The 13,665-nt window shown below is 34.1% G+C and overlaps 1 protein-coding gene and 1 long non-coding RNA gene across 3 annotated transcripts; both read left to right on the plus strand.

The window, feature by feature from the left end:
* The first annotated feature begins 3,140 nt into the window (after window positions 1-3,140).
* Window positions 3,141-11,861, plus strand: LOC101220743 (pentatricopeptide repeat-containing protein At1g62350). 2 transcript variants are annotated; one of them, XM_004139016.3, is made up of 2 exons: window positions 3,141-3,608; window positions 11,109-11,861. In XM_004139016.3, exons 1-2 carry the CDS (start codon window positions 3,255-3,257, stop codon window positions 11,523-11,525), a joined length of 771 nt encoding a protein of 256 aa, XP_004139064.1. In that variant the 5' UTR covers window positions 3,141-3,254; the 3' UTR covers window positions 11,526-11,861. The 2 variants fall into 2 exon arrangements, with proteins under 2 accessions (XP_004139064.1, XP_031735976.1); XM_031880116.1 differs by lacking the exon at window positions 3,141-3,608 and adding an exon at window positions 3,632-4,815.
* Window positions 5,396-9,100, plus strand: LOC116401695. Its single transcript, XR_004214021.1, has 2 exons — window positions 5,396-5,635; window positions 6,316-9,100. It is a non-coding gene; the product is annotated as an uncharacterized LOC116401695 (long non-coding RNA).
* Window positions 11,862-13,665: the final 1,804 nt, after the last annotated feature.

A 13,665-nucleotide genomic window follows, 5' to 3' on the forward strand; every position in this document is an offset into this window, starting at 1 on the left:
GGTTGTGCATGCAAACATGCAGCGTGTGTGACGTGCATAATCAGTTTGCAAGGTTAGCATGCGATCAAGCCCCTGGGCTTGCACTTGCACGTGCAGCCGTCTGCTCATGTTTTGCATGCCAGCCAACCCACATACCATTTTTTTGTGTTTTAGCAATTTTTACTTGGAGATTGGATATTTTTTAAATTTTGGAGACTAAATGGAGTATAAATTGCCCTATTTTCAGGATAAGTGGAATTTGGAGAATTTTTCTCAAATAAGAAGAAAACCTCAAGTTTGTGAGTAACATACACATTTAAATGGTTTATAAGAATATTTCTAAGTTTGATTTATTAGGCATGATTTCAAGTTTCACAAGCAATAGTTTGTGAGTGGCTTGCATTTAAATGTTTTACTTAAATGCTTAAGATTTTCAAATTGGATTTCAAACTTCTCAAGTATAGTTTGTGAGTGTCTTGCATGTAAATATGTTTTCATTAAGCTATGGTCATACTATACAAACTACTTCTGAATATGCACATAGGATTCTCAACTACTAATGTGAAAGCTTTATAGAGGGGCATAGAGCGATTACATCAGTGAAGGCACAAGTGCCTATGAGGAAGGTTCAACTTATACTGACCTATGTTAAACTATGAATGTATAACTAGAAGCTAGTATGTGATAGCTTAATGTATTTATGAATGATTAGGGAGTTCTAAAATGTTTCAAAAGTTTGATTATATTAAGATTACAACAACTTATACGTTCAAAATCGTGCATTGAGCATAACTATTTGAAAAGTGTTTTAGAAAACCATTACTCACTGAGCATTTTTAGTGCATTCTTTGAAAATAATGTTTTCTCACTTTTCAAGTAATGATCAGGCTTCCTTGAGCAGGTCAGTAGGGTATTCTTGAGGAAAATACGATATTAGTTGACTTCACGCCGTCTCTCGAATCGAGATTAGGTGGTTCAGAAGGGAGTGCCACATAGCTTACATATATAGTAGATTATTTTCTTCAATCACTTTAGTCAAACCTTGTCTCGTGCAGATCCAAATAGCGAGTGATTTTTTAGATATCCTATGCTTGAGCTTGCATGTCCCTTAATTTTCAACTTTATGTTGTAAGAGCAACAAACTAATTTTTCCAATGTTATTTTCCCAAATTGGTTTTTTTTTCTTTCTCGAAAATGAAAATTTGGACAGTGAAAGCAAAAATCAACCCAATTAAATTTCAAGATGAAATAATGAGAAAATTCGATGGAAAACGTTTGAATTATGTTTAGGATTAATATACGTTATTTTTTAAATTTCAATTCAGTAAAAATAAATCTTTAATTAGAGTTTGAGAGAAGAATTTGAAATATGTTGATATTCAAAATTGAAAATTAAAGGTAATAATGATTTTGGAACACATCCATATTTTGTCAAAATTTTAGAATTTACTAAATTCAAGTGTTCAATTTAATAAATTGGAATATGTTAGACTTTTGAAAAAAGAAAACAAATTGTAATTGGAAATTTCACGTGGAAAATTATGTATTTTGAAATAAATGAAATTTTTGATATTTTTTTGGTGTATCCTTTGAAATTTTGCCAAATATTCATATGATATTTCGAAATATCTATGTCTACCAATTTTCCTTTAAATAATATTCGCAAAACAATATATTGCCAATATTTCAATGTTACCATCAATTTTTTCATGATAAAAAGATGTTAACCCTGTTATCTTTATCGAAAATTCCGTTTTGGTGATATATTGCGCTTTTTTCAGTCCTTGAATAAATTACGTCCTGGAGCAACATTTAGATAACACAAGACTTGTTCCAATACAGTCCAATATTCAATTGCATAACATAACATGTATTGACTCATAATACTCAACATACTATGTTTTGTTAGTCATTATAAGATAATTAAGCTTTCCTACAAACTTCGTATATACTTTTAAAATCTTTTAACAATTCTCCATATTTTGTGAGTTGTAAATTGTACATCATCGAGGTGCTGCATAGCTTAGCCCCCAAATTTTTCGGATTTAACCAACAAGTCACCTAAATATTATTTTCTTACCTCTTATTACTTTAATTCCTAACAAGTATTTTAACATACACAAACCTTTCTTATGAAATTGACTACGGAGAAGGTTATTAGGGACTCCATACCTAGAGCATCATCATTAGTAATCACAATATGATCAACATGTACAATTAAAAAGATAACACCATTGAAGACCTCTTGAAAAGTATTGAATGATATGATGTGCTCTTCTACATTTCAAAGTTTTCAATAACCTGTCTAAATTTTGTAAACCAAATCTGGGGACTTTACTTTTTTTTTTTTTTTTTACTTCTTGGAATAGATAAGCTTAGGCGCTTTTCTTTAATCCATACAAAATTGTTTGAATGCGACATACCTTCAGCACATTATGGTGGACGCTCCATGTGCTCCTATCTCGAAGATCACCACGAAGAAATACAGTTTTAATATCAAGCCGATGCAAAGATCCATGATTGATATTGAAGCTAGTGAAATAAACAACCTCACAAAGCCCAACTTAGACATTATAAAAAAAAATCAACATAGTCAACGCCATGAGCTTGTGAATAGCGTTTGGCTACGAGGTATGCTTTTAATCGAGCTACATAACTACAAAATTGACTTTAATTGAAAACACCCATTTTATAACCAATTGACTTCTTTAAGAAGATAAACTAAATTCCAAGTACAACTTAATCTAATTAACCCTAAATTTTAACCTAATCAAAATTAAGTTTTTAAATACAACTAGGATACGAAAATGAAACCATATTTTGTATATTTTTTTTCTATAGCAATTCATGCTCACTTTATTTTAGAAAGAGATACGCAACAAGAAGATTTTGGAAAGAAATATGCAACAATAAATGCACACGGTCATCTCTACTAGGTAATCACCCTTTTAGCATCCTCGTCATTCTTCACGTAGATCCCGTGCTTACAAATACACCTAAATGCTAATTCAACTATGTTAAAATTGATTTGGAAGACTTAATAACAACTTTACTGAACCCAGAGCAAAATAGTTTTAAATTTAACTAAATAGATCAATGATTTAAATTATCCAATAGCCACACTTTTTTTTTTCTTTAAATTTAAGAAAATGGTTTTAAACCTCACCAAATAGTATCCACTTTCACAAGCTGCACAAACCCCGCCCAATTCTCTTGCGTTTCGAAAAGAGAGAAACTTCGGTCCTGTATTGCTTCAAGGTTCCTCCATAATTTTGATGCTTCGTCTTGCTCCAAATCTTCTTCGCAAAATCTCAAGCAGCCCCATTTCCTCAACCCCTTTCCATCGTTTTTCCCTTTCCACATTTCTCAACCTCGATCTGTTACAGCAACAATTGCTGTTACGCTTCATCACTGGCTCTGCTTCCAGCCCTAGCCTCTCAATATGGAGGAGGAAGAAGGAGATGGGCAAGGAGGGTCTGATTGTAGTCAAAGAACTCAAGAGACTTCAGTCCAATTTCATTCGCCTCGACCGCTTCATTTCCTCCCATGTCTCTCGCTTGCTCAAGTCCGACCTTGTTGCGGTTCTTGTTGAGCTTCAGAGACAGAATCATGTCTTTCTCTGCATGAAGGTATGCCCTCATTTACTCGCTTTATTATTATCTCTCTTCCCCTTTATGACATATGTTGAATTTTCAGCTCTGTTAAGCGACATGAGAAGTTAATTAGTTTCTTGCTAGTGTATTGGTTAATTCGGAATTGCCGTAATTGGGATGAATTACGTATATGGGAATCATTTTTACCTTAGCATTCACGGATTGGAAATGACATAGGTTTGGTTTTTGTCGATTTTTCATCAACCTTTGTGTGTTTTTTAGTAAAATTCCCGTTCAAGTATTTGATGACTGCGTTTTGAAGTAGTCGAAAGTTATGTGAACTCTAGAAGCGTGGTTGGTGAAAATAGATACGACTATGGCATGCGAACCTTCTTTTAGCTCAATTCAAATTAGGAGTACTTGCTTGCATTAGCCTTTACACTATGTCTGTTTGAAGTGAATAGAAGTCCCGTTGATTGAGATCAGGGCTGAAAGATTTTCTTCTACAGGCTGGGTGTACTGGGAATTTAATATAAAAGAACGGCTTAAATAAGTAGGCTAAATTATCAAATACCAACCGTTATTGAGTTGAGACTGTGTATGTGAATGGATATATTTCATGTTATCTGTACTAGTAGTAATATAGGAATGGAAATATTTCATGTTATCTGTACTAGTAGTAATATGGGAAGAGGGAAGAGTAGTGATGCAAAGTTCGTCAAGTTTCAATGTATTGAAGTTATCTTGGGACAGGTCTTTAAGGAAATGCCTTCCTCTCTTCTTAATGGTGAGATTCCCTACTTTGTTCTTTTTCCTACCAAGAATTTGTTTCCTATTGCTCCTAAGATATTTGGTTGTGTCTGTTTTGTTCGTGACGTTCGTTCTCATCATACTAAGTTAGATCCCGAATCCTTGAAGTGTATCTTCTTGGGCTATTCATGTGTTCAAAAGGTATCGGTGTTATTGTCCTATCCTTAAAAGGTATCTTGTTTCGCCTGATGTTGCATTTTTTGAGGATATACTCTTTACCTCATCACCATCGAGTTCGTGTCAGGGGAGGATGACAATCTTTTTATATATGAGGTTACCTCTCCCACACCATCCTCTTCCACTGATGCGCCTCCTTCCCGCCTGTTGATTTCTCGAGTCTACTTTCGACGACCTCCACCTCAACCTTCAGGCTCATGTCCTCCATCATGCAATCTGAGGCTAAGTGATGATCTTCCTATTGCTCTTCACAAAGGTAAACGCAAGTGTACTTACCATATTTTTTCGTTTGTTTCTATCACTAGTTGTCTCTCCCCACATATGCTTTTATTACGTCTCTTGACTCCACATCTATTCCTAACTCTGTTCATGAAGCTTTATTTCATCCTGGATGGCAAAATGCAATGATTGAGGAGATGACTGCTTTAGATGATAATGGTACTTGGGATTTGGTATCTCGTTCTGCAGGAAAGAAGGCCATTGGTTATAAATGGGTGTTTGCTGTCAAGATGAATCTTGATGGAATCGTGGCTTGATTGAAAGCTCACCTTGTTGCCAAAGGTTATGCTCAAATCTATAGAAATGATAATTCAGATACATTTTCTTCGGTTACCAAATAAACTTTCATCCGCTATTTCTTTCCATGACTGCTATCCATAAATGACCTTTGCATCAACTTGGCATTAGGAATGCTTTTCTGCATGACGATCTTCAAGAGGAAGTTTATATAGAGCAACCACCTAGGTTTGTTGCTCAGGGGGAGAGTGATAAAGTATGTTGCCTTCGAAAATCTTTGTATGGTTTAAAGCAGAGTCCTCGTGCGTGGTTTGGTAAGTTTAGTCAAGCTCTTGTATGATTTGGTATGTAGAAGAGTACATCTGATCATTCGGTTTTCTATCGTCGATCTGATAATGGTATAGTTCTACTAGTTGTATATGTTGATGATATTTTTTTTACTGGAAATGATGCATCGGGTATTTCGTCTCTCAAAACTTTCCTTCAGGGTCAGTTTTATACGAAAGATTTGAGCCAATTGAAATATTTTTTGGGCATTGAAGTGATGAGAAGCAAAAAAGGTATTTATTTGTCTCAATAAAAATATGTACTTGATTTGTTGTCTGAGACAGAAAAATTAGGAGCCAAACCAAGTGGCACTCTGATGATTCCTAATCAGCAACTTGTTAAAGAAGAGAATTATGTAAAGATCCTGAGATATAGGAGATTAGTTGGGAAGTTGAACTATTTAACAGTGACTCGACCAAACATTGCTTGTTCTGTAAGTGTTGTAAGTCCGCTCATGTCTTCTCTTACAGTAGATCATTGGGCTACAGTAGAGCAAATTTTGTGTTATCTGAAAGTTGCTCCTGGACGTGGGATCTTATCCAAAGATCATGGACATACGAGAGTTGAATGTTTTTCTGATGCTAATTGGGGGAGATCTTGTGAGGATAGGAGATCAGCTTTTGGATATTGTGTCTTTGTAGGTGGAAACTTAGTATCATGGAAGAGTAAGAAACAAAATGTTGTTTCTCGTTCGAGTGTTGAGTCAGAATATAGAGCTATGGTACAATCTGTGTGCGAAATAGTGTGGATTCACCAACTATTATATGAGATAAGTTTCAGCATTACAGTGCCAACTAAATTATGGTGTGATAATCAAGTTGCACTTCACATTGCATCTAATCCATTATTTTATGAACGAACTAAACATGTAACTTCATTCATGAGAAAATCTAAGATGGATTGGTGTCCACAGGATATGTGAAGACTGGAGAACAATTGGGAGATATTTTGGCTAAAGCTTTAAAGATGGAGCAATGATAAGCTATCTGTGCAACAAGTTGGACATGATCGACATATTTGCTTTTGCTTGAGGGGAGTGTTATGATATATAGTTATAACACATGTCCTTTATTGTAATTGTACACAGTGTCTAGGGGTTATTTTTCTTGTTGAAGAGAGCACTACTGGGTTGGGGAATATACACACCAGTTGGAGAGCTTTCAATGCGAAGGACGAAAGCGTCGTCTAATGGTGGAATCTTAGAGTCAGAGAGAATCTGTGCCTTTGGCATTTCAAATTCAGCTAAGAGTCCATTCAAAAAGATCATAACAACCATCTTCTCTCGTTGAGCTTGTTGAACTTTAACAACATGACTAAAAGGTAACAACAAGCCAAGCTCGACAGTTATCTTCTTAAGGCACTTAAAGTAGTTGGTAACAGACTTAGCTTTTTGTTCAGCACGAAAAAATTTCATACAAACCTCAAACATTTTATGTACTTGCTCTTTACTTGAATATAAAAAATCTAAAAATTCCAGAAGTTCTTGAACAGACTCACAATGATCAACCAATCCAATTATCTCACTCTCAATGGAGTTTTTGATCTGAAGATATAAACGGGCATCATCACGAAGCCAATAATTTTTCTGCTTTGCATCTTCTGGGAGATCTTTGCTCATATGATCATCCATATTAGTACTTCTCAAAATAGAACAAAATTGTCCGACGCCAGTCGTAATAATTAGATTAATTTAACTTGATGTTTTGTAATCTTAGAGGCTAAGGGAATAATGTTGGAGATTATCAAATTTTTTTATGTCAGCAAAATTGAAGTCACACATTGATTGTAGTCTACACAATCAAAGAAAAAATCAATCCAAATAGATAGAAAATTGGAATAAAACCCTAAAACAATGGCGTAGCCTTCAGTTTTTGTCAAACCGAATACTATTTGATAACAACACAGATTGACCGAAAACAAAGTTTGAGACAAGCCCAGAAGACGGAGGTCAAATCGGAGTCCTCACGCACTAGCGCGTGGATGACGTGCAAAGATATTTCGACAGCGTGTGAAGCTCACGCGCGGTGTTTTCCGACGATCGACGAAGGCAGTCTTGGGCTGATGGAGGTGGCGCTTCTTATGGTCTGGACGATGTTGACAAACGATCAGTGGAAGGTAACCTGAACTTAAGCCTAATGGAGAAGGAAGCTAACGACCATTCGAAAGCCTAACAACTCCAATACCATGTAATCCAGAATTCAAAGAAGTGTACTTATTCATTTGAATCAAAGAAAATTTACATATTTATATAGAGAACAAAATAAACCCTAGACACTATGTACAATTACAATAAGAGACATATGTTATAACTATATATCATAACACAATCCGTGGTGGCCACCTACCAAGGAAATTTTCTAGAGTTTTCTTGACACCCAAATGTTGTGTGGTCAGCTGGTTAGGCGAGTTGTATAAAAAAACATGTCTTAGAGGTCGGATGAATTAGGGGTGGGTTGTCTTAAACAATGAAATGCTGCTCTTTTGTTAAAGTGGTTTTGGCCGTTCTCCCTGCAAGAAAATAGTATGGGGAGGAGAGTTGTTGTTGCTATGTATGCCATATAGTCAAATGGTTGGCTAATTAAACGTGCTAAAATTGTTGCCAATGGAAGGCCTTGGATAGATCTTGAGAAAATAAAAATAGGTAATTGTTCCTTGATCTAGTAAATTAGAAGTGTGCAGATGGCACAAAAATTCGATTTTGAAAAGATACATGGACCTCACATGCTCCTCTCCATGTGAAATACTCTGTTCTATATGCCTTTATCTTCCAAAATAGAGGCTTCAATCTCAGACTGTTGGTAAGTTACTGTAAATACTTGGTATTTGGGGTCGAGGAGGCACTTTTTTTACTTTGAGATTCTTATAGGTGCTTAGTTCATAGAGCATATTAAGGTTGGTAGGCTTGGAAGTAGTTTGGACTGACTTGTGGAAGTTGACCTCTTTGGCACTTTGAATGCTAAATCTGTTTTCCTTCATTTGATGCAGTCTCATGCCAATTCAATGCCAATTCAATGTACTCGTTGACTATATATGGGAGATAAAGGTTCCCATGAGTGTTTTACTTGGTCATTGATGAAGACAAATTTAATATTATATCACTCAACACTCCTCCTCACTTGTGGGCTTGATATATGAAGAATGCCCAACAAATTGAAATCAATTTTAAATGGGGATGAAATAACGTTGCAAGGGTGTGCACAAGACCTTTGGGCCCTACTGCTCTGATACCATCTTAAATCACTTATTAACTCTAAAGCTTAAGCTAGTGAGCGTGAAGGAAAATTTTATTTTATATCATTCAACACCTTGCATCCATGTCCTCTAAGTTCTTTATTATTTTCACGACCCTTATTGACCAATGGACATTGTCATTGTTGGGAGCATGGATTTTAAGGGCAAAGTATGGATTTTGGAAGCCTATTGTGTAATTAGAACTGTCCTTTTTCAGACTTGGAAGGAAATAAATCAAGACTTTTGGATGTCTAAGTTGGTCGTTTACTTTAGGAACAATGTATTGTATACTACATCTTGATGGTGTACAAACAACAAAAAGTTTTTTCTACTTACAACCTCATTATTTTGAATGGTTCTGGATTTGTTGGCTTAGTTGTTGTATGTCAGGGGCTTTTTCATCCCCTGATCCTTTAGGCCGTCCTATTTCTTTTGTATATAATACAACCTTGTGCTTCTTACAAAAAGAAAAAGAACAAAGAAAATCGATACATACAAGAACTTAAACTTTGTAATGTTTTATTGGCAAATTAGTTATAGCGATTCCTATTTGGAGCCTCATGCTTTTGGCGGGGAAATGTTGCAATGCCAAAACCAAAAATACATGGATCTTGGGTCGGGGATCAACTCCCTTACCAAAAATCACTAGTAGATCTTGCTATTCTTTCTGAGTTGCCTGATAAATCTGTCCCCTGCTAATGCCTCTATCTCCTCCTCGACATGGTGGTAAAATTTTCCAAGAAGGTGAAGTTCTTTGTGCAGCAAATTTTGCACAGATGAGTTAACACTTTGGCTTGGATCTTGGCCATAGAGTCCTCCTTGGTTGGGCTCACTGTTGTGTTGTTTACACGCAGGTGGCTTGAGGACCTTGATCATATACTTTGGAGTTGTGTTTTCACTGCTTATTTTGGTTTTTATAGCCTTAGCTTCCCGGGTTATAGGGAGTCAATTGAAGTTCTGCATGGGGAACTTCACCCTTTTTCAGTTTATCAGATTGCAAGTTTGGTAGATAAAATGTGTCTATGAGTGGATGTCATTGGGTCAGGAGTGCTGCTTTTGGAGATAAAAACCTTGAAGTATGCTAGCCTTTTTTAATGTACACCTTACATTAGTTTAAGGCATGTTTGTTTCCCAGGAGGCGAGATGCAATGTGTCCATGAGTGATACATCTATTAAAAACAACAATTGTAGCATTATATTATTAATAGGGGGTGAAGTCCACTATGACATAAGATGTATTGCATAACTAGGCGTGTATGTCTCTGGTGACAATAAAGTAATTTAACAAATAACAATCCTCTTATGTAAGTTTTAAGTAAAATATATAAAAAAATATTACTTATGCTTAATTTTGTGTTTCGCAGTAGGCCTTTGATGAATTTACATTACTATATTGTACTTTTATGTTCATGAGATGTTGAAGAAAAAAATTGAAAATATTATGTCAGAAACAATTTGTAGGCAGATTTGGCTAAGGTGAGCTTAGCTTAGCTGATGCATGACCTTCCATCACAGAGGTGGGAGATTTTTCTTGTATTAAAAGAAAAAAATTGAGGCAGATTTGTTTGTTTTTCTGGTTACTTTTTGGCTTTGAAGGGCCTACTCTTTTCCCAATTATATTTCTCTTAAACCATCATGAGTTGGCCTAGTGATAAAAAAATGAGATAGTCTCAAGTACTAACTGGGAGGTTATGAGTTCAATCTATGGTGGACACCTAGCTAGGAATTATTTTCGAGTCAGACGGGTTGTTTCGAGAGATTAGTCGAGCTGCACGTAAGTTGGTCTGGACACTCACAGATATAAAAATAGAATTACATTTATCTTGCAACAATGCATGCTTATGACTATATGTCCTAAAGAATCTACTCTACTGAAAATTTATCCTATTGTCGTGGGGCCTATTCTCTTTTCAATTATATTGTCTATGATGCGTGCGTGTTTGGATGTCTTATGATCTGTTTTGATAGTTTAATCTTTTGTCTTTAACACTAAAAAAAACTTCCCTTTCTTCTCATTATTAACAATGAATAATAAAGAAAGGTCTTCTTTTTGGATGAAAAAAACAACATATCCATTTAATAGTAATGTAACAAAAAAAATGCGCCCTTTTGTTAGTAGTCCTCATTTTAGTACTAAAAATACTTTTTACTATCCCTATGAATCAGAGAATACTATGCTATTTCCGATGTTTGTGTTATCCCTATTTCCTGTTTGACTAGGCAAAAAAATGTTTTTTACTTAAACTTTTTTTTTTTTGCTAAAAACTTTAATATAAACTTGAAAATGTTTGAAGCCCGATTTTTTTTTTCAAATGACTTGTTTTCAAAATTAAATATGTGATAAGTTAAACCAAACATTTTATTATTTAACAAACCCACCATTTGTATTTTATTAAAAAAATGTCTTCTTAAGTTGATCTCACCTTTGTTTTTATCCCATTAATCGCATTATTAACTCCTGCCTGACCCTTTCAGTTGTATAACGTGGTCCGTAAAGAAGTATGGTACCGGCCCGACATGTTCTTTTATAGAGATATGCTTATGATGCTTGCAAAGAACAAAAGGGTAGAGGAAACAAAACAAGTATGGGAGGATCTGAAAAAAGAGGGAGTGTTATTTGATCAGCATACTTTTGGAGACATTATTCGAGCATACTTGGATAATACAATGCTCTCTGAGGCCATGGATATATATCGTGAAATGAGAGAATCTCCTGATAGGCCTTTATCTTTGCCTTTTCGTGTCATTCTTAAGGGCCTTATTCCATATCCAGAATTGAGAGAACAAGTTAAAGATGACTTCTTGGAGCTCTTCCCTGATATGATCGTCTACGATCCACCAGAAGACTTGTTTGAAGAAGATGAAGATAGAAACAAGAGTGAAGATGATTAACTAATTAAGAATGCTGCTCTTGCAGTTGTAGCTTTAAGTTTTGAATTTTGATAAGTCTCTAAATTTTCAAAAATATCAATGAAATCTTTCATTTTCAACTACGTATCTGGTTAATTCGTGAACTTTAAAAGTGTTGTGTCTTATTAGTTCTTTAATTTTTTATTTTGTGTGACCCATTAGACAAGTTTTAAAATTCACGCAAGTATTTGACGCAAAGCTGAAAGGTAAATCTAGTTTTGTGTTCAATAAACATGTGTGTTTTGAAAACTATCCATTTTGTAAGACATTTTTGAACTTCAGAAATTTATTTGACATAATCTGGGAAGTTTAGCATAAGTTAAACATTGTTGGGTTTTATTTTGAGGCTTTTGTTGGTGTAGAATTAGTGGATGGGCAACAATTTAGCATCTCTTTTAGATAGTGTTTTAGCTGTAGTTAATGTGTTGTCTGTGTACATTTTTTTATATCATAGAATTGAGAACTTCAAAACACAGGCATTTTAGTCATTTTGTTGGTGTCAGCTTTCTATTATGGCACATCGATTGCTAGGTATAGTATCAATAAAATTTGAAGTTATCCAAAGCAACATAAAGTCTTATGTTGGAAACTTTTGGACTTGTACAGATAAAAACCAATAAGGCTAAATGGGTATCTAGGAAAAGTAAATGATTTATTTATTACCTTGGATAATTGAAATGTTTAATAATGGTCTAAGATAATAAAAGATAGCTTGGATAAGAAAACAGAGGAAAAAATTAATTCAATGAAAACTTTAAATTAACACTTATATTAATTTAAATCTTAAATTTTAATAATCTAATCATTTTATTATTCATTATAATTATTTATTATTTATTATAATTATATTTTAGAATTATTACTTTTACATGCGTACGAGGCTTCTTTAAAGACGAAGATTAATCTAAATTATAAATTATAAAGAAATGTAATAACCAAATAAGTACTCTTTTTTTTTTATTACACTTCAACAACTTTTCATGTTCTTTATTCTATTTAAAAAGAATTACGTCATCATGTGAAATCTTTAGGGAATTAAGTGATTTTGAGTTGTTTTTAAAAGAGTTCAATTGAGAATATCTCTAAACTATTAATAAAAGATCTCAATCAAATTCACTCGGCAAAGTTCAACGTTTTAATACAAGTATCATAATTTAGGATATACAACGACTTTTCTTTCACAAATAGTTATAGTATTAGATATTTTCAATTTTTTTTTCCTCTTATAGATAATTAATGAAAAAGCAAAAAGTTCTCTAGAAATTTTAAAAAAATTGTAGGTTAAAACAACTCATCAGTTAAAAAAGAAATATGGTCGGCACACACCACAGAAGTGAGAAGTTTAAATTCCGTTCATTTTACATGAAGTAAAAAGCATATATATGTACAAAAAAAGCATTATATGAACATAATGTTTCAAATAAAAAAATATGAAGAAAAAAACATGAAATGTAAGTCTATAATGTATAGTATGAGATAAATGATGAGATGAGTAAAGACAGTACAGTGTTGGTTAAGGGAGAGGGAGGAAAAGTACAACAAATTGAAGAAACGTACAACTAATACAAAGAAAGTACTTTGGAGAAGAAGAAACAAAGGTGTAGTACAAATGTTGAGTCACATGTGTTAGGGTGTGTAGTACTCAAACTAAAGCCTTGAGTTCCCTTTCCCTCTCTCACCTTGTGTATATAAACATAGGCACGCAGAGGACATTGCCAACGACGGAGAGCAACTATGCAATAATACGATTATTGTTGAGATAGATGATTCTTACATGGTCGTCCTGAAAACACATGTAATTACGTTGTTTACGTAGCATTCAACATGTGTTCTCAGGTCGCCCCTGCAGGCTTCTTATCTATCATTTTACGGTTTTTATCACATTTTGTTCATTTTTAAGGTAAGTGTTTAAAATTTAGTTACTTTATACTTAATAATTTAACTTTTAATTAGCTACACAAAATCAATATGTCAAATATTATACCATGGGATGAAGTACATCTTTTCCTATCTTATTTATTCGAATCTCATTTATAATATTTCAAAGAGTCAATACATTGATGAGTTAAAATTGAATAACCCTACTTGGATTCAGTAACTCAAATGGTAATTTGACTAAATA

The sequence above is a fragment of the Cucumis sativus genome, chromosome 1, assembly GCF_000004075.3.
Source record: "Cucumis sativus cultivar 9930 chromosome 1, Cucumber_9930_V3, whole genome shotgun sequence".
Lineage (NCBI taxonomy): Eukaryota > Viridiplantae > Streptophyta > Magnoliopsida > Cucurbitales > Cucurbitaceae > Cucumis > Cucumis sativus.

Excerpts from the sequence above, each read along its gene's own strand:
- LOC101220743 (XM_004139016.3), top strand. The coding sequence starts at position 3,255 with ATGCTTCGTCTTGCTCCAAATCTTCTTCGCAAAATCTCAAGCAGCCCC. Across the intron at positions 3,609-11,108 it reads ATGTCTTTCTCTGCATGAAG|TTGTATAACGTGGTCCGTAA; the intron begins GTATGCCCTCAT and ends TGACCCTTTCAG.